This window comes from Apostichopus japonicus, chromosome 8, assembly GCF_037975245.1.
Source record: "Apostichopus japonicus isolate 1M-3 chromosome 8, ASM3797524v1, whole genome shotgun sequence".
Taxonomy (NCBI): Eukaryota; Metazoa; Echinodermata; class Holothuroidea; order Aspidochirotida; family Stichopodidae; genus Apostichopus; species Apostichopus japonicus.
In genome coordinates, this window is record NC_092568.1 from 37,720,285 (window position 1) to 37,741,100 (window position 20,816).

Consider the following 20,816-nt stretch of genomic DNA (forward strand, 5'->3'; position numbering starts at 1 on the left):
TAAATCCTCAGAATAATAAATAAAATTCTATTCCAACGAGCATAGTTTTATGGTACTGTACAGTATGTCACCGAGACGACACTCAATGAAGCTAAACATGTACTACGCTGAGGTTTTATACCCTCTTATTTCTCTAATTAGGATTTATGGGACCAAAGCACGCACATGCGACACCACTCTGAACTAGGAAAGGAATGAAGCATGCAACTCACATAATACTTTGCAGAGAAGGGGGTATGTTTGAAAGGTTACACCCTAAACACCAAGGGTAGCAGTGACCTTTGCTCGACCTCGACCCAATGGAAATTTCCCTTGCAACCAAGCTTACAAGGTACAAAAATACATCAGCAACGATGAAACTGTATTTAATTATACACAGTTTATACACAGTATACATGTGAAGTAAACAAGCAATATCTGAATTTTGAGTTTACTTTTTAAAAATGGGTGAATTTTAGCAAGGGGAGGAGACAGGGGGGGGGTTGGATCACTGGTGATCACTGGTTTCTTCCAAAGAAAACTCTGAAAAAGGTTGAAACTGATAGTCTCTAATAATTGATTTTACTAGTATAGTGTGTGTAACATGGATTATCTATTGTGACAGGACCCTGCCTATACTTATTGCCAAGCCCTTCCATGCTTCTCATTGGGTTAAAATTGACAGACTCTCAATATCATTAAAGTCCTGACTCCTTGAAGATGACACAGTATAAAAAGAATAGGGGAAGACGTATTGGCTGCAGCTTTCACTGAATTATACACTGTGAAAAATAACAATGTATAATATCATGTCTTTGAGCCAATCAGATAAAGAGAGGTAAAACCTTGGCTACCACAGCCTCTGTAACTACTTCATTGCTACCTTGCACAATAAGCTGTTACATATTGCAGAAATGACCCTTCTGGCCTTCCATACATTGAAGTTATTTCAAAGTGATTGCCTATGTCATGCTATATCCCCACCCCCCCCCTCCCCTCCATCTTCTTCATATGCACACATTTTATTATATAAGCATTATATAAGCATTAATCTTTAGTTAATAGCTTACCTTACCAATCCTGCCTCCAAAAGAATCAAAATGAGGCTGCATAGTACTGTAGGTTGCATTCACAGTCGAAAAATAAAGTGTTCAATAGTAATGTCTGATTTGTATACCTGCAGTATTTATAATATCGTTTCTTCTTCCTGCCTAGTTTGGTCCCGTTCTTTTGCCCTTACTCACTTGTTCATTTGGCTGCTAGGCTTTGTTATAACTAATTGCATTCTCTGGGTATCGCCTACTCTAGTCAATAATCTCACTTGTTCATGTGGCTGCTCTGGCCTTTTGTAGTAACTAATTGCCTTCTCTTGGTATCCACTACTTTAGTCAATAAAAAACTATTTTAATCATTATTTTTATATATTTTTTATCACAAAGTTTGTTGTACTATAAATATTTGCAACCAGAACAGTTATTCAAGTATATCTTTGGGCATACAACCACAATATTATTTAATAATTCAATGTTGGTGCAACTCTGAAGAACGACTCACAGCTGTGCTAATGTATGGTTAAAGGTGGTGCCACCTACTTCTTCGACGTTGAGGAAAGAGAATTGCGTAAAAAAGGTAAAAGGTAGCTGCTGTTTACAAAGTTGTCCTGTCGACAACGTTAGACTCTGACAAGTGGCAGAAATGATGGATTGTAGTTTAGTCCCAGTGGTATAAAGTGTGAATTGTAACTCGGTTTGAAATAAAGTAAATTTGCTTCCCTAATGAGCATGCGATGGTAACATCCATGAAATCACAACTATAATCAAGTTCCAAGTTTGTAAGTTTCCACAGCTTCCAAAAAGATGTATGGAAGACATCAAAAACAAATTTCCGGTTGAAATTAAATCCTTTTCAATGATCTAGGTAAAGTGAAATTTAGCTGTCCCTTAATTTTAAGTGTAGAAGTTTACTTCTTTCTACGCTTAGAAGAACTCAAAGCATATCAAAACTATGAGGGGAGTTAAAAAAAGATGAAAAAAGAAACTTCCCTAATCCCCAGAAGGTATGCCGAAAAAGCTCCAACTATACCACAGTGATGATGCGTCGTCATCCATAAGCTATGGCAGAAATGAATGTATGTAAAAGACTACTGGGAAGGCCTATTACCAGGACTGATGGGAGTACTGAGTGAACTAATCTGATAGCAGTACTTTGCCCCGACTTAAGTCAACTTTATGACAGAGGCTCTATTGAGAATTGCAAACAAGCCATTGTAGCTTGACAACTATAGTTGTGTTTCATGGGCGTAGGTGGTGCACAGGCTGAACTATCAAGTGTTAACAATGCCGTGGACATAGGGAATGCTCTCCTGTATGCAAATGAAAATGTAGGTCAACAGGAGTGCCTCTCTTTGCAAATAACTGTGAACGAGAGAAAGCGTCTTTTTTTTTTTGTCTTGTTTGAAACTTTGATTTAATTAGGTCACTTCATGTAACACAATTGCAGGGCGGGTTAAAGTCTGGTAGCACGAACATACGTCATAGTTACAGGTCAGCTTGGCTAACGTTTTTAGGTGGATAAATTCTGCATGACAATTAGATGATATTTATAAGTAAATCAGTAATTTAAGTTGTTATGATATCAATGGTTATGTAAGTGGTTAGTGAGCTACCTGACTGTTGCAAGGTCTACTTCTTAATCACCTTATGGATGGATGATAAAAATTAAACAAATCTAGATGACCTTTTGAAAAGTAAAATTTAATCCAACTGTGGCTAGTGGATAGTATCCTGGATAAGATGAAAATAATTGCTTTGGACACGGCACGCCCTACATTAATTGAACAAAAATAGCAGAAGCAGCGATTGTATGGGAAATCAGGAAAGCCCAACGTTCCCATCCCGTATACTAGAAAATAACCACTGCGTGGGCAAGAGAATTATGGCTGACCGCCTAGAAATTATTCTTCGTTTCTTCCTTAGCAATGTCATGAATTATTCAAGCTTCACAAAAGTCTACTTAAGACCCCATCTTTTCACCTGTTCTTTTGTAAATTATATAATCTGCTTTCTTTGTAAAGCGCCTTGAGCAGTGACTTTTTGTCTACTGATTTGGCGCTATATAAGTCTCATTTATTATTATTATTATTAACATTTTATGAATAAAAAATCAATATTAAGAGCATATCCAAGCCATCCGTGTGTCAAACAATATACAGTAATTTCAATTTTAAATGATGAAAGACCAGAAGTACTAAGAAGATACGAACCAGTAGGTAACTAGTAGCAAATAGCGAAGATCCAGGCATGTTGTTTCTCTGCTTTCAGCCTAACCAGAAATGTTTCAGAGTAACAGCTGACAATAATTAAATCCACTTTATCATGCAGGATCTTTTTTAAGGGCTTTGCTGTTAAACAGATCGTACCAGCAAACCATTTTGCTGTGCATCCTGTACTTAAAGCACTCAAGACCAAAAAATGCTGGCTACAAATGTCAACCATCGACCATATCAACAGGATAGAGTACAAAGCAAAGCTTTTCTTACAGGTAAAAGAAAAACCTTTGACAATTTACTAAAAAGTGGTTGACTCTGTGTTTTAGTTAAAATAACCAAAGAGATATTAGAAACAATGACTAGAGAAATGTACACTTTAATTTAAAAAAAAGTAAAATCTCTTTTCTGAAGTCATTGGACAGGAATATCAGAGCTGCAAATATGTGTTACAGCACTGTAGCTAGTCACTTTGTGTCATCAGGGAGTCATTTCTCTGGTATCGCATCACACAATGCAATGTAAAATGGGTAGACTGCTACATAAGTGCAAAGAGTGTGCTGTGTAGTGCTCAGTATTTGTACACAGAAACCATGTGATTTTTCTGTGACGGACGTACACATGACACACGACCTTTGTAAAAAGTTATTCTCAGAAACCGAAAATCCTTGCAACTTTATCTGTTTGTAAATTGAATCTATATATTAAATCACTTTAGCAAAACCAAGAATATTTTTTCAAATGAAGATACACAGGCAAAAATAGGCATTTTGTTTTGGGGTGATTTTTGTGTTCAAAGCAAATTTGAGATTTTTTCTGTTGACTAATACACACCTTAAATCTGCCTGAAAACAATGTGTTCTGTGAAAATTAGCTAAATATTATGAAACTCCATAGTTTTAGCTTTCATCTAATACCCTACATGTAATGATTCAACGTTTTTTAAGATTTGGTGAAAAGGTTTACTAGTTTACGGAACTGCCCCATAGTACTTTATAAGAGACTAAATCAGAGACTTTACAAAGTCTACACAAAATCTGAAACACTAAATTATTCCTGAGTCACTCTGACTATATGTTAATTTTACATATCGTTACATAATCCTGATATTTGCTATCTCTTCCTTTTGCCTTTACTTTCATCCTTTTCTGTTTTGTTTTTTATATTTCTTCTTCTTTTTCTTTTTGATAAACTTCATTGTAAATTAAGATATCAATTGTCAGCTGTTAATTAGGGACTGGTGAATCATTTGGTCAATGAAACAAATTTTTGCATCTCAATATTTCATGTTATACTTTATTTCTTTCTTTTGCAAACCCTTGGAGTTTTCTTAATTTTAGTTTCCTTTAGTTCATTTTGTTTTGTACCTGGTGAGAGTTTGGTGGACTAGGGATTCCATTCCTCACATTTCTAGGTCACTATCAACAGATTTTTAACGAATCCTGTTATAGCATAGAGCTAATTATAACGAATATGTTATAAAATGCTGCTACACTGGTACATTATGCTGTAATGTCTCCGCTGCATGAAGCTTGCATGACTTGAGTGTGTGTGTGTATGTTACTGTATGTATGTTACCTTATATGTTTACGTCGCTACAAACACATTGCAGTGCATACAATTATAATGGCACCCGATTCATATTGTATCAGGCAAAAAGATTGCGCCCTAATGAATGATAACCAAAAATTGACCATAATCATAATTTGAACATTTATTTTAACACATCAGAAGACTAATGGGTTTATGGCATGCTGACTGTTATTTTATAAGCCTCACCTCCACTTTTCATGGAATTGTAAGAAATCACTAATGCAATCACTGTCAAATATGTGCCTATCTATTGATCTCAATAGTACACATGTTGAGGTACATACTTTTTTATAACAGCATTGATGACATACAGTACAGTAGGTGATTTACATGAGTATTTTTACATGAGTATTCCTGTAAATTGTAGGGATATACAGTATGTTTATTAGTAATCTAACTCGATTAATCACATCAATTCCTATTATGTTACAGTACTACATATCTATCCTACAGTACATGTGTAACAACATAATTGCTATGTTCAGTCTTCTTTATTCATAACAACATTAGCAATATAGGCCAATTTATAATTATATACGTGTTTATTTCATTATATGGATCTTATATGGATGATCTTGCATTCATGAATAATATCATCACTGTTGATTATTTAAATACTGGATATATACAATGGAAATTAGTATATGAATCAGACAGTTATGTTCCTTTAATAATAATCATAATAATAATAACTCTTATTTTACTTGACATAAAACTACTGGGCAGATTCACCAGTCTAGGCATCTGATTGGCTACAGTTATGCAGAACCTACAGCATCCAAGGCCTATCCATACATTTTCTAACCAGCAATTATCTTCCAATATACCGGAAACACAAGACAGTATAAAAACCGTTGGACAAAATTAGAAATTACAAAACAAGGTCAGGTAGTTAAACTACCTGCATGTGTCAAATCTGGGGAAAAAAACAGATTCTATAAGGTAATGCATTAAATATTCATCGGAGTTTCACACACAACATAGTATGTATGGGTGTATGTATGTGTGGGTTTGTGGGTGCATGCATGTATGGATACATGCATGTATGTTTGCGTGTGTGTGTGTATATAGATAGCAAGGTGGGCAGATAGGTAGGTAGGTAGACTCTGTCGGTAGGTAGGTAGGTAAGTAGGTATGTATGGGGGCTAATATTGAATGGCCAAAACTTACACACACTTAAAAGTAGTTTTTGACTGTGTTATCTTATTTGTCTGCATGATATACATACTGGAGCTGATCTTTATGTAGGCCAGTTATGTCAATCCAATATGAAATATTAAAGTAGTCAAAGCTGAACTAGCCCTGAGAGTAACTTTTGAGCTTGATCAGGTTTCTCTGTTCTGGAACAGGGACCTCAAGGGTTAGACACATGCAAACTATAGACAAAGAACTTAACTGGAAAACTGTGAAAATTCTTGCATCTGTAGTGCTCAATGAACACGGAGTATGTTGTTTAACAACAATTACTGGAACGTTACTTTCCCCTGTGTAGAGATATTGAAGTTTGCGGTATAGGCTATCATGTGTGTGCACTCCAATATCATAACGTTAGGCCTTGTCACATCTGTACGTATACCTTTTGACAACGAAGATGCACTTGCATTGTTTCTGAGACTATCACGTAATATTTGAACATTGTTTTGATCAGAAAATGTTAATGAGTGGAGACAATCTATGAATTTTGTGGGAAGCTAACATCTCTGATCGTGAACAGGATATTTCAGCTCACAGTATGTTTCTTCTCTCTGTATTAAATGTTGCTAATGTAAAATGTGCATTCTTAATTTCTTACCATCAGTAGTTTCAGTTGCAAACATTTTTTGCGGTCCAATTAACCACGTGCTTCAGTAAATGTTATTTTGGCGCAACATTGGTGTGTAAACTACTGTACTTTAGAACATCGAACTTATTTTTTTTAATCTACATTGCGTAAAAAGCTATTCACATAGACCTACCGTAATTTTCGTATAGATGATTGCTTGCAAAGAGCCCAGGATAAATGCTGGATCAGATTTTAAGGATTTGCGCATGTGAAGTTTCTTGTTTTTGTTTCATGCTTTCATTTTTGTACATGTTTACGTCTTTTATGTATCACTTTTTTTTATGTGTCCTATTTATAAATGTTATCATTTATACTGGAATAAAGAAATTGAAAAAAATTGAAATTGAAGTTGAAAATGAAGCTCGAACAGGCATGTACATGCAGTAGTACAGTGACCTGGAATTGAGCAAGAGATATGCACACTGTAGGTACTGGGATTTTTGAAGAGTTGGTTGTTGGAATCGCTGCAAAGCAAAGCACAGAGCTACTACAGAGTTGGCGAGTAGGGAAGTAGATGGGCGGATGAAGGAGGGGGGACTGGGGGTAAAAATGGGTTGAAACGGCAGGGTGGTCGAAAGAAAGGGCGGATGGATCTGGCATCGCACAGTACCGGTACGTTTAATTATTATTTGTTGGTAAAGTTATGGCTAAATTGGTGGTCCTGTTGAGATTGATCCTTTTCAGTGGCTGAGTGACTCCAGCGTTGTAGGGTGATATACAGTAAGTTGGGGGGGAGGGGGGTCAGAACTATAATAAAGGTTCCATTCAGTATCTATGTTCAGTCCGAAAATGTCTTCCTTGTTTCCAAATTCCATCTGTTCCAAAACTTTCTTCCTTATTTCCATCTGTTCAGTTCACTAGAGAATCCTATGTCAATGTCCGGACATATCATTATGGTATTTTTTACAAATCTCCATCACCTTTTCCTAATAAATCAATACTTTCTTTTTAAACTTCCCTCTGCACTCTACTCCTACCATATATACACTGCCTTTCCTATCTGCCTTCCGGTGCGACCGTTCACCAATCTCCTTTGTCCCCATACAGGCCTCTGGCCCTACCCTCTGAGTCAGTCTTTTCTGGCTTGGACTCTGGGGTTGCTTAGTGACCCAGACAGAACATGCAGCCCAGTCAGAGTTAACCCTCCCTTTTTATGACTCAGTGTGCACAGTGCAGTACTGTACAGTACATGTTACCATTGAAATGTAAGTGCAGCAACACAATAGAGGGCAATGTAAACCTCATGAAATGGAGATAATACACTATGTACAAGCATACAGTTTTACATTGATTTAAGTAGTAGTTTTCTGGTGACATGTAAACTGAGCACAGTATTTTTCGCTGAAGTTTGTTGATATCATACCATGCTTCTTTTTCTTGTTTTTACATTGAAGCATGGACATTAATGATCACATGAATATGCTTCACGTTCCACAAAAGACATGCTCTCCCCCTGTCCCCCCCTCCCTCCACCCACCTCTGTGTTTGATTCCCCGGTCAGGTCATAGTATGGTGGGTTTTTCACCCAAGAGCAAAGTACGGTTTTCCCATCCGAAATGACTTTTTAAATTGAAAAGATTCCAAATTTGAGTTAAAATGTTGAATTTGAAACCCGACATTTTAAGTTGTAATCCATATAAGCCCTTACGGGTTTCCCCCATATTTGTGGTCGCTTAAGCGTCATAAAACTAACTGCTGATTATTATTATTATTATTAAATCCACCCGATTCCACAAAAGAGCTAAAAACTGTAAATAGAATAGCCATCCAGCGTGAATTGTATAAAGTAATAAGCCATTCGGCTTCTCCCACATTAATGCAAATATTGCTGTTTAGCATAGAATATAACTGCCTTCCAGGCTGACAGTTTGGAAGCTAGTGCTTGTGTAGGGTCTCGTGTTCAGAATTAGCTTTGAGATTTAGACTTCACAGAAGATGTTGTATAAAGAAATGTTTGATATATATACTTGCAAGTAATAAATCAATAACCAGAATGCAAAAATGCATTGTGGTTGATGTAACATGAGCAGTTTTCTTCATGAATCTGTCATAATGTACAGTGAAGGTGTACAATATACTTGATCTTAGTTATTCAGTGAAAAGAAGTGTGATGTGACAAACAATCTGGATGTCCTGAAATTACCATTGACCTCAATAACAGGCGTCTTGTACTAAATGTGATACATCAACATACTAAATATGACATCTGTCCTTGTGTAGAATATGGTTTTCACAATTTGACCCCTGGTGAACTCAAACGACCATTGACCTCCGCCCACAACATTTAGGCTTCTTGTACTCAATGTGGTACAAAAATAGACCAAATATATATTGATACTGACAAATAGATTGATGTGCCATTGGTATTCTGACAAACATTCTTCAGTCAACCAAAATGAACAGCTACAAAAATTTCAGTAAGTTGAAAACATTTTCAATTCTCCTTTCCTTCACAGATAGGGTACTTCTTGAGGGAATCCTATTGCTATTGGACATTCCTAACAGGAGCAATCCAGGGGCTCTAAAAGCATCACATGTTGAAAATCAGTGAAAACAGAAACTATTGTAAAAGATTAGAATACTCCATTCAGGCTAATCTGATGATGTCAGCTCCTTAGTGTCGGCCTAAATGTTGAAGATAATCCATTGTTTTTTATTATTTCTTTTCTCTTCACAAAAAATCATCCAGAAAAAAAGCATAGATCTCTTGAAAGTATGTTTTCTGACTTAGCTAAGTGAGTCTAGGCTAGCCTAGGCCTACATGGTCTGAAAAGTCTTACAAAAGTCTTATATTCAATTACTAAAAAACAGCTTTTGCTGACAAGGTGGTAAAAAGATATGGTGGTGTACGGTAAATTTGCGTACTACATATGTAGTCGAACTGATATCCACTAGTAATATGTAGTTGCTGGTTCCTAATTCAAATTGTTAACCCTTTTTCAGTTGCAATTTTAATCTTCAAAGCCTTAACAGAAACAGCCAAAATTGCCACAGTGAAACAAGGAACCATTAGTTTCTCATATGACATGACTTGCAACAGTACCAGTCCTAGCAGACTGCCACTATTAGTATGACCTTTGCCAAGTTAGCACGGGCTAGACTAGGTGTACTCATTCAATAGTTGTTACAGTCAGTAAAAGCTGTAACTAGACGGTATACAAACTTAAGTATATGGTTGACGTAAGAAAGCGTTATCTTTGTTATCGGTCATGATAACACCGTTTACACGACGAAATAAATCTTTATGTAATCATCCCACGATTTATAGAATACGGCATAACCTTTGCTATTGTTTACTCAAATAAGTAGGTGTAAACAGCAAATAAATTGATGTACTCTACTCACCTTCGTGGCTTCCATCTTGTTTTCCGACAGGGTAGTGGCGCTATAACTATTTCACGTAAGCAATTTTGTTCAGCGGCAAGCAAGCAACGAGCTGTATACCATTTCTAAATGGTAGTACAGTCATAATATAGGCCTATCATAGTTCATCTCGAGGGCAGGCGTTGATATAACAATTAACACTCAACATGTCTTAAACTTGCAACGATCTGAGTACATTTTTATCCGAAAAATCGATTTATTCATTATCCTTTTTTAATTAAGTCGATAATAATTTTCTTATAGGGTCCTCACTGGGGAATTTTAAGTCCCTCCTGGTTCCTTTTCTTTCCAACTGAACTAAACTATGCTAATAGTAATATCGTATGTCGCCATGTCGGAAAACAAGTTCACATATGGCAGTAAAGATCTCTTTCCGTGACGCAATTACTACGGCACCAAGTTGCCAGGGAGTTGCCCGTCTCTTCCCCGTACAGTCTTCCCGATGTATACCTTTACACATATATGGTCTGTGGCGAAGGGCCAGTTTGAAGTTGTAAATTCTAAATTGGTTCACTCAAACGAATTATATGAAACAGTGGAGAGAAACTATAGCTATAAAACAACATATTAGTTATGTACCTTATGGTGCAATTACTTAAAACTGATAAAAGTCAACATTTGTTTGAAGGTATAGCATCATGAATATTCATAGCATGACCGCGGTTGGCACCGGGTGATCCATGACATGGCGGCTCTGTGTTCCGGGCGGCCCGCCGACGATACCATACCGGACCGTTGGGCAAAGTCACTGTTGTGTACATAAAAAACTATCTAGGCCTACCGTAGTTAAGGCTTCATCATGGCATTCGATGCTCTTTTCGGGTCTCACGGTTCAGCAAACGTTCACAGATGATCTTTGTTTGTTTTGATGGACGCTGCATGCCCTCAAAATGACAGCTATACTGCCTTGAAGATTTGAGTAAGCTGAACATTTGATTTTCAGTCAGTCTCGATGCAAGGGGACTGGGTTGAGAGCGGATCAGTCGTTGGGTAGTTTGGTTTTCGTGCCAGGTTCTTTCCTGGGTGACTTTTCTTTAAAAGTACATTTTCAGATTGATCATGATTTGATATCTTGTTTCCTTATTTTGATCAGGAATGTTGGAAATGCCCGTCATGCACTAAGTAACCTCTTTAGAAGGCCCTCATCGCAGTACATGATTGCATTTCACTTCATTTCATCATTCATTTGAGATACACTTTCTCTGCATTGACTTACGACGGCAAACAACATAACTGATTTCTGAGACTTATGATAATACTTGTTTAGCTCTTTCATATTTATCGCAGCCTAATCCGAAAAATACAAAAACAATACGATCCAAATACACCCCCACCCCCCCCCCCCCTCCACTCCTCCGCCAATGGCTGCGCAACAGCATATCCTGCAGGAGCGCACTGGGAACCAATATCCGAAACATATATCTGTTGAGATTGGTTTTCCATGATCCATAATGTGCAGTATAAAAACTCATTACAACGTGAGTGCAGGGTAAATGGTCTGAAATGTTATTGTTATGTTTTGAACCAAATGAAGGGTTTGTTTTTCAGTGAGGCACTAAGAAAGAGACATAAGCAATGTTTGGAAACTTCGGACAAAGTGCAATTCTAACCATGTATCACTGACGCTTGTAGATCTAGTAGAAAATACTTCATATAAAGCGCCGTACGGTTTTCATAAAGAGGGCGCTTTGCGGTTTTTCTTCAACCTGCATTTTTTCAAGTCGGAGAACAAGATACTGAGATTATAACTGACATAAGTTTTTGAGAGGGCAAAGACAAACTTAACTAATGAGAACCACTGATTAAAGATATAAATGCTGCCAAATTTTCGAGAAAAAATGGGACTATCTTTGGAATCACCAGCGGATCCTTCATTTCAACAGCTGGAGGGAAATGAGCGCAAATTGGGAATGCACGGAAAACTTGGCGTTGTGTGTCAGTTAGTTTAGTTGCGGACTTAGCTTGCAGGAATTTGTTGTTGTTGTTGTTGCGAAAAACAGGTTTTTCGCAAGAGCAGCAGGATTCGAGTCAGTTGTCTCACGATTTACAAAATCTGTGCTGTAAGCTCCACAGACATTTGACCAGCAGATATGGTTAGGGTGGGTTGTTCAAGTCATAGGCGTACGGGACCATTTCGGTTTGGGGGGGGGGGCAGAAACTTTATGCCCGAAATTTCCCGTGACACTATCTAAGCGGAGCGCCACCATCAGTTGGCGCGTAGCGAAGAATCTTTTGGGCAAAATATGCCTCTCAGATTACAGGAAATGGCACTTCTGAGGCCTTGCAAGTTGCATCTAAACATTCTTTATTTTATAATCTCACGTTTAGAAATTTACACTTCCCAAAAATTTGGTAACATCACTTTGATGGGGAAAACTAGGACAGTATATTTTTTAAGCTCCTATTTAGTTACGGTATTTTACTATTTTAACGTACACAGTACTCAGCTACCCCCAGAAAAACATACATTGTTTAACGACACGTAGGCGGGAAAATGTCGCTGTGTCGGGTGAGACTGCAATTTGTCTCACAAAAAAGTATAAAAAATAGCAAAGAATATGATAAACCTGTACTTTTAGGCTTGTAGGCACCCCCCCCCCCCCCACCATGAAAAAGAAAATGTTTCTTATATACACTCATGTCTGGGATGTCCAGATATACAGTTGACTAGTTAGAAAAAAATGTTTACTGCGGTTTTTTCACTTCAGAGACTGCTAATCTCCATGCATGCTTGTCACCACGATTGTGAGCGGCGTTCACTGTTAATAAATTTGGGCGATAGTGCAAAAAGCGTGGTAGCCCAGATGAGCTGCACTTACGGTGGTGTTACACGGAAAAATTCGGGCATCATGATGCTAAATAAAGATAATCATTAGGCCCATATTAATATTAATGTCACAAAACAAATAACACAGAACGCTCTCCACGGAATTTTCGGGCAAAAATATGAAAAAGATTCGGGCAAGCTACTACATATTTATATATATATTTTTTTCTCCTCTTATGGTGCCCGAATTTTTCAGGACTTTTGCCCGAATTTCTTGTCCTCTGGAAATTTGGGGGACCCCTGCCCCCCCCCCCCCCCGCCTCGTACGCCTATGGTTCAAGTCGAAGAAGTTTTCATAGCAGGCCCTCAACCATGCAGAGTCATTCATTCCAGTTTTGGCATAATTAGCACGGACCAGCGACAGCGTTGCCTGACAGACATGAACAGACTGACACGAGTGGGGAAGTCCTCACCATTTTCCTGTTGAATTTAAACGTTCATGCTAAAAGCACAAATTAATTAATTTGCCGCTTATAGCTATAGTTACGAGATTCAGGCCTGACGAATTAGGGGAGGGGCAGCCCAGTGGGACATGAGCCTGCCAGGCACGGAAAACATGGGATGAAGCTTGAATACTATGCTTTAGGGTAAATGAAGGATGCAAAAGTAGAAGGGAGGGGGCTGGTGGCATAAATGCCCATGAAATCCTACTTGCTTATGACGCCTCTAACCAAGTCCAAGGTCCGACTCTTACGTTTCTTCGCAATTTGCCACAATGAAGAGTGGTTATTTTGTTTAGTCTTCATGGAATGCAACGTCTTAAAACTGTCATATAAGCTTGCCCAGGGCTCGAGAGTTTGTGCACAAGCGGTTTGATATTTTTCTGGCCTCAAATTGGAAAATCATGAATTAGGCTATACATTGAGGGTAACTAGGCCGGTGCTGCCGGTGTCATATCAATTCGTTAGCGCCATTTCCTGTGCGGCACGCCAACTTTGTTCGACCGCCGCAGTCAGTGAAGCCTATACGACTTTATCACCATATAAACCATTTTCTTACAGCCGTTACGTAAAAAGTTTATTGCCAAAATCAAGGGTTCAAACGGCACTACACAGAGAAATGTGTTAGGCTATCTTTCAAATTATGTCGGAACTCCTGGGCCCCAGGGAGGGGGAGGGGTAACTGACAGGCGAAGCTATAGACGTGTTAGACGTACCGGTAGTAGTTTATTACTCCAAAAAAATATAGATAAAATGAAAAAGGGAATTCTCTGTGTATTTCAACTTTGTAGGGTAGTGCGACAAAAGCGACTTTAATTTGAGTTCCCATAAAATGGACCCTCTGTACTTTTGTACCACAAATTCCATGATTTGGATATTTTTTGATGAACAAAATGGCATACTGTTTGCTTTTTTTTATATTAATGTTTCAACAATAGGGCCCTTTCGTATACAAATTTCTAATTCCTCAATGAAAAAAATGAAGAAGAAGAAAAACTTGAAAACAGGCACAATGCAGTATGTATATCGCGCGCACTCACGCACGCGTTTGCAAATGATAGCTATAGGCTAGACCCAGACGCGTCACAATAAACTGCGACGTTTCATTTCCATTTTGAACGCGCTATTACCGCTTCGCGCGTTATACCGCCTTTGTATGTATGTATGAATATTAGATCCTCCTGCTAACGGGAACTCGCAAAGAAGCCTCATTGGCTTATCAAAGCCGCAAGCTGACCGAAGTCAGTCTCTTACATTCATACTTAACGTCCATGATTATAAATTGTTAATCGTCAACAACTCTGTAATTGGACGACATACATTGATCTGGGAAACTTTCTAACCCTGTGTGGCACGTATAGACATATTAGGAAATTCTTAAACCCGTACAATAGTTAAGCCAAGTTTCAACACATAACTGGACCAGGCCAGGCAAATTATTATACTTTGTAGCCTTATTGAATTAATCATTTTCCCATCCTATCATAACAGTTAAGTTCAGGCTAGTGTAGCATAAGCAATTAAGATATAGGTATAGTATATATGCTAGGTTTATGCTCGTCATTTTCACTAGGCCTGTAACTAAGGTCTGGTTACCGGTATAAAATATACATTTGACATTTAACCATGTGAACGCTAACATCGGTTAAAACGGCAACCACATATTTTGATAGAATTTGGTATTGCCATGATACCTGTGAAGGTTCCATTTCAATTCAATGTTTCCCCTTGGAGTTATAGCAAAAGCTCGATTTGCACTAAATTTGACATTTGATCTCTGACCTTTGGTTCAAAGAGCCTGCGAGACACAAGGTTTTCTTCCCACCAAGTTTGAAGAAAATCGACCCAGCCGTTTAGGAGGAGTTTTTGATACAAAGTCGCTCTTAAAAAATACATTTGAACTTTAACTACATGAACTTTGACCTCGGCTCCCATGGCAACCACATATTTTGATTGATCTTGACATTGCCATTGTACCTGCGAAGGTTCCATGTCAATTGCATTAACAATTGGCAAAGGAACTACAATATCTCATCCTCCCTACGGGAGGGATGAGGTTAAAAACCAAAAGAGCACTTTTTCATGGCAAATATGGACACTTCTTATGAACGAAAATGGGCACTTTTGAGTTTTTTCACAACACTCAAGGGAAGGGGATGGGGGGGGGGGACATGGCCCCAGCTCTCCGTCATTATTTACTATCAGCTAATTCAATTATTACAAAAAGTCGGTGCTATGTTCTTTACATAAAGACTTCTTATATGCTGTGAAGCAATTACGTGGATACCCAACTTCAACTCTGCCATTTCTCCACCTGTAGTATCATGCATTTCTGTTATAATGTGTAGGTCCTACCTGTGTTTGGCTGCGGGTGGTCGTGGAAGGGGGGGGGGGTTGGAAAGGTGAGACGCCACTGATGAAAATGTCCCTCATATAACACTTGGTAAAGCGTTAGTATTGTAACTGAAAGTTCAATGCAATTTGAGTCCCAAACGAGGAAGGGGACCCTTCCCCTTAATAAAGGCTTGTACCATAATGCTGTAGCTTCAGGACGAGGTAAATTTTCTAAGGGTTAATTTTGGTTCAAATTTACGAATAAATCGGGGTTCAAAATTGAAAATTCCTATTTCAGTGAAATGTAACGTTATTTACACGGTTTGATAGTGAATATATGCTAACATTATTAAACCGACTATTTTTTTCATTTTATTTCCGTAGAATAGCCTTTATATTTGCATCATTATCCTTCGGGGATCAGATGTGGATGTGGTTGCAACTACTTTCAGCATAGTATGATAAACATAAAGCCGAAGCCACAAAATCGTCATTTTGCTGAAACGAGTCGGTAGCCTGCACGCTCCTTGGTGTCTTTGCCTTGCACGGTTCTATGCAAAGTTGCGTGCAGTTTGTAAAAGCCTAACAGGCCTAACCAAGTCATTTGTAGCAGAAGTTATGGTGGCCTGAGCTGGCTTGAATGCCATGAATGCGGAAATGCAGGTTTTTGCACGGATTTCCAGGATTTGAAATACAACATAATGTCAACAAAGATTGCACCTGAGTCTTCCCTTAGACTCGAATGGGTGTATGGCTACAGAGGCCATCAATGTAGGAATAATTTGTACTATACCGCAACGAAGGAAATCGTGTATTTTGTTGCAGGTGTGGGAGTGGTGTACAATTTGAAAGACCATGCCCAAAAGTTTTTTCTCGCGCATGATGATGATATTGTCAGGTAAGATCTGACGCAGGTTACTGATTTAGTGTGTATAGCATTCGCTTGGCGTCTTCCAGTTTGTAGAGTCGAAAACGTAGTAAAGAGCAGGCTTAGCCTGACTTAAGTAAGGCCTAGCCCAACGTTAGGCCTAGGCCAAACGTTTGCCTAGCCCAACGTTAGGCCTACCCCAAACGTTAGGCCTAGGGTAGCATACTTCATGTAACTGCCCCATTGACTTATACACTAAAACGTCAAGTAGTTTGGTATCTAAGTCCTTCTAGAAGTTCTCACTAGCTCAACCCTACCCATGACTGAATAGCTAACAAGTTGGCCATGCATGCCACCATCGAGGTTCATGTGTCATGGCCAGGAAGATTCTTTGCTATGAGTATGACTTGAGACCCTGAGTGAAGGTTTCGTCATTTTAATTTCAAACAAACCCCTTCACTCAGTAGCCTTGTACTAGGCTAGGGCCTAAACAAGTTTGTACACTGCACCCGGGAGGCCAAAGGTGGTCTAAAATTGCCGCAATTTTGCACCAATTTTGCCCCACATGTATTTCCATTTGTGTATTCTGATATCCAATAAACAAAATCCAGAGTTTGTTTGATAATGTATCAAAAATGATGTGCTGATACATTTTGGCCCTTTTTCCTGACAGAGAACACTCATGTGGATTGCCCAGGCCTAGACTCTATATGGAGCATGCCACCCTAGGCCTAGCTTCATATGTGTAGTCTTGCAGAAGCCTAACACACACAGAATCCATGAGCCCGGCAATGCTAACTTAGAGCCTGACTCAGAGGGCTTACCATTCCAGGCCAGCTATGGCCAGCTATGCTTGGCTGGTATGAAAGAGATCTAGAAATCAGGAGAACATGAGTGAAGTCGAAGAGGTCTACTAAATTATGGCAGAGGGCAAACATATTACATATGTCTAGTACAGCCTACCGGCTACTAAAGTACTAGCCTTTGGGCTATGCATACATTTGAACAGTACCAGCTCCATTACAATAACAGATCTATGGTCTAGTATAGGCTAACACCTGAGGGAAATTTAGCAGTCTTATTTTTAAGTTAGTCTAGGTGTAGGTTTCAGCGAACAATTGCTAAAATAGTTCAGTGACCTATTATTACATGCTTTCATCAATTTAATGATTATAACATAGCAACAGAATGAAAGTCAAATTTAAACTTAAAGTATGCTGGGAAGTCTTTCAATGTGTTTTTAACAAATGCACTGATGTAACTTTTCAAAGCTTTGTCCCAATCATCATTATCAAACAGGCTGCTAGATTATTTGTGTTCAATGTAAAGAATAAAGAAATATCCTCATGTTTATGTTTCTAAAACTTTCATATTATACTTGTACAACTTTGCAACTCATTGTTAAGATCATCCATAGGAATTTTGGTTGCATTTTGCACTTCTTATGTAAACTGCATCTTAAAAGGTCCCAGTGGTATAGTGCCATTCTTTTGTTTTGGAATTTGCCCAGAATTTCATCCAAAAATGTTTGTTAAAGTACTTAAAATGTAGATGTGCTTGTTACTGACACTCGTATTGCATTTAATTCATCTTTTAGGAAATAAAAGAAATGTATGCAACAATGTTCAAAGTCTTAATTGCATCATTTTTTAACCCACAATGAGCTTGCACTACATGTTGGCTAAACTATTCAACCCTCTTTTAGCTGTGCATTAAACTTTTTGTAGGTTAATATATTTAGACTAGTCTACACAATTTGTGATGTTCTTGCTCTCCAATTTAATCCAGGCAGTGACTTACTGTATTGTGATATTTGAGATATTTTTTTTATTATTAATTCCAGGCTTTGCAGACTCTAATCCTGTAAGGATATTATATCATATAGACAATGGGTAAAAATATTTTTGAACTGGTTATTTTCAGAATTGCCAAAATTGAGATTGGCAGGACTAGGACATTATGAATATTGTACAGCATGTTCTTTCTTGACAAGTAGGCATCTACTATAGAGGGAGCTTACTTGGAATTTCTTGTGTTCACTTGTGCTTGGCTCTTTGAAGCGATGTGCTAATGAAGAGTAATATATTTTAAAGTTGTGCTCATTCCTACAGTAGCATTCATTTAGCTTGTATAAAAACATCCCACAAAGTAGTCACCCGCAAAATGACTTTGTTACTACATTAGTTTTAATCAACTCTCGGGCAAATCTGTGTTCTTTGCCCTCTAGTTAAGGCTACTGGAAATTCCATCCTTTAAGTTATGACATCAGGAATAAGGGATTCATAATAAACTTATGCTTATTCAGTAACATTATCAGTTTCATATTAATACTCACCCTTTTGTTTTGTGCGTTCATCTCGGACTGCATCTAAGTGTGTCTTTCATTTTGATTCCTAACAGTTCCCTCCCTTTATGAAATTTTGTCTGTATGACCCATATGACTGGGAGTTATTTCCTGTGATTTTTGAAGAAACTGATGATAACACAGTTTTCGCTAAACAAGTAAACTTGTTGTCAAATTACTGAGTACTATTTTACACTGTACAATGTACATGTGAATAACGTAGAGCTGTCCAACTTGCAAGATGCAGTCAGCAGATAGTAGTTGTGTTGTGTGCTTCGCTTAGTATGCCTGTGTGCTACCAAATGCAATTTATCAGTTTTCAAAATTGCTGAGTATAGACTATCTTGCCACAGTAGACCTGGTTTTTAAAGTATGCTCGGTGTGCTTCAGCCACAGCTTGTAGAATGCATACATAAATGGTAGAGCTTCGTTATCTGTTGATAGATGAAAAGATTGTACATAGATTCCCTGTGTTACTCTTGTACCATGTCAAACAATTTAGAAACCACAGTTTGATGATGATGTTCCAGTATTAGCTCTACTATCTGACTGCCTGTCTTTTTGGGAAAAGCCACATACCTCATCTTTTGTGACCCATCACCCCATGATAAGGCTGAAATACCCCACTTGGCTAGAACAATGTAACCTGTGGCTTTCTTGTGCAGATAGTAGATACTTATAGCAAATAACTTTATTCCAGGAGGGGTGTTGTTCTTGGCTTTACATAAGAGAAAAGAAAAGAAAGTGGGCAATATGCTATCTATTTAGTTACTAGGGAAGAAAAGTGTTAAGATGGGCCAGCTTTATGGTTTTGTTGTACAGTATGAGCTCTTTGCTTCACAATTGGACAAATGTGTAGTCATTGCAAACTGTGTAAACACCACAAGTCCAAAAGTTAGGCTTGGATTTACCTACATTGTGATACTTCATTTGTGTTTTCTTTTGAGTTCAAAGGTCATTTAAGGTCAACAAAGGTCAAGGTCTGAAAACTTTGTGAACACCTTAACTTTAGAAGTAGAGCTGGCATTTATATGGTCAATTCCATGATAAGGTCAACATCATACCAAAAAATTTAAAATCATTGTACATTAAAATTGTATAAGTTTCCAATAAATAGAATACTTGTAGTTACTAAAAATAATTTTTTCATCCCCGAAACATCATTTGTTTGATTATGGGGTCGGTTATAACAAATGGTTCCCGTTGTAACTAAATTATGAAAAATACACTGAAATTTCATTTTGTGCAGATTTGTACATAGTAATCATAGATATCATCAGTTTTTTGGACTAATTATATTTGCTATAGCATAGTGCTTACTTAATAGCTTCAATTTTTTTTCGACATCAAGGCATTAGACAATAGTGGTGAATTGAAAACACCCTCGATTTACTGTCACGCGAGTCACAAAATTTACTGTTTTTGTTTTTTTTCTCCTTGCCTGCACAATAGTTTTACTCCAAATCATGAATATCAAGTCTTCACATAGATACCAAAAGGATTACTGAATTGTCCTTTCCAGAAGATATTCAAATTTTGCGGAAAATCACCATTTATGAATGTCACGCGAGTCACGTCACGCGAGTCACGTCAAATCAAGATAGTGTTTCTACCTATTTACTGTGTGTTGGACTAATTATATTTGCTATAGCATAGTGCTCACTTAATAGCTTCAATTTTATTTTGATATCAAGGCATTAGACAACAGTGGTAAATAGAAAACAGTAAACACCCTAGATTTACTGTCATGTGAGTCACAAAATTGACTGTTTATGTTTTTTTTCTTCTTGCCTGCACAATAGTTTTACTCCAAAATAATGAATATCAAGTCTTCACATAGATACCAAAAGGATTACTGAATTTTCCTTTTCAGAAGATATTCAAATTTTGCAGAAAATCACCCTTTACGAATGTCACGCGAGTCACGTCACGCGAGTCACGTCAAATCAAGATAGTGTTT

At 37.8% G+C, this 20,816-nt stretch overlaps 2 protein-coding genes across 8 annotated transcripts in view; one reads left to right on the plus strand and one right to left on the minus strand.

Moving 5' to 3' along the window:
• LOC139971905 (UTP--glucose-1-phosphate uridylyltransferase-like) overlaps positions 1-18,883 on the minus strand; it is a 35,247-nt gene extending 16,364 nt beyond the window's left edge. Inside the window, exon 1 of one of the 4 annotated variants that reach the window (XM_071978745.1) lies at positions 18,848-18,883. In XM_071978745.1, coding sequence (XP_071834846.1) covers positions 18,848-18,880 — 33 coding nt within the window. In that variant the 5' untranslated portion in view covers positions 18,881-18,883. Of the gene's footprint in view, positions 1-1,049; positions 2,161-3,241; positions 3,296-10,004; positions 10,110-18,847 lie in introns of those variants that run through there. The other 3 variants (XM_071978746.1, XM_071978743.1, XM_071978742.1) reach the window with 3 other exon arrangements.
• LOC139971902 (echinoderm microtubule-associated protein-like 6) overlaps positions 16,163-20,816 on the plus strand; it is a 69,457-nt gene continuing 64,803 nt past the window's right edge. For 2 of the 4 annotated variants that reach the window (XR_011794531.1, XM_071978732.1), the window contains exon 1: positions 16,164-16,542. Coding sequence is in view for 3 of the 4 variants with exons in the window: in XM_071978732.1 (XP_071834833.1) it covers positions 16,346-16,542 (197 nt within the window). In the remaining variant the exon portion in view is untranslated. Of the gene's footprint in view, positions 16,543-20,816 lie in introns of all 4 variants that reach the window. The other 2 variants (XM_071978733.1, XM_071978734.1) reach the window with 2 other exon arrangements.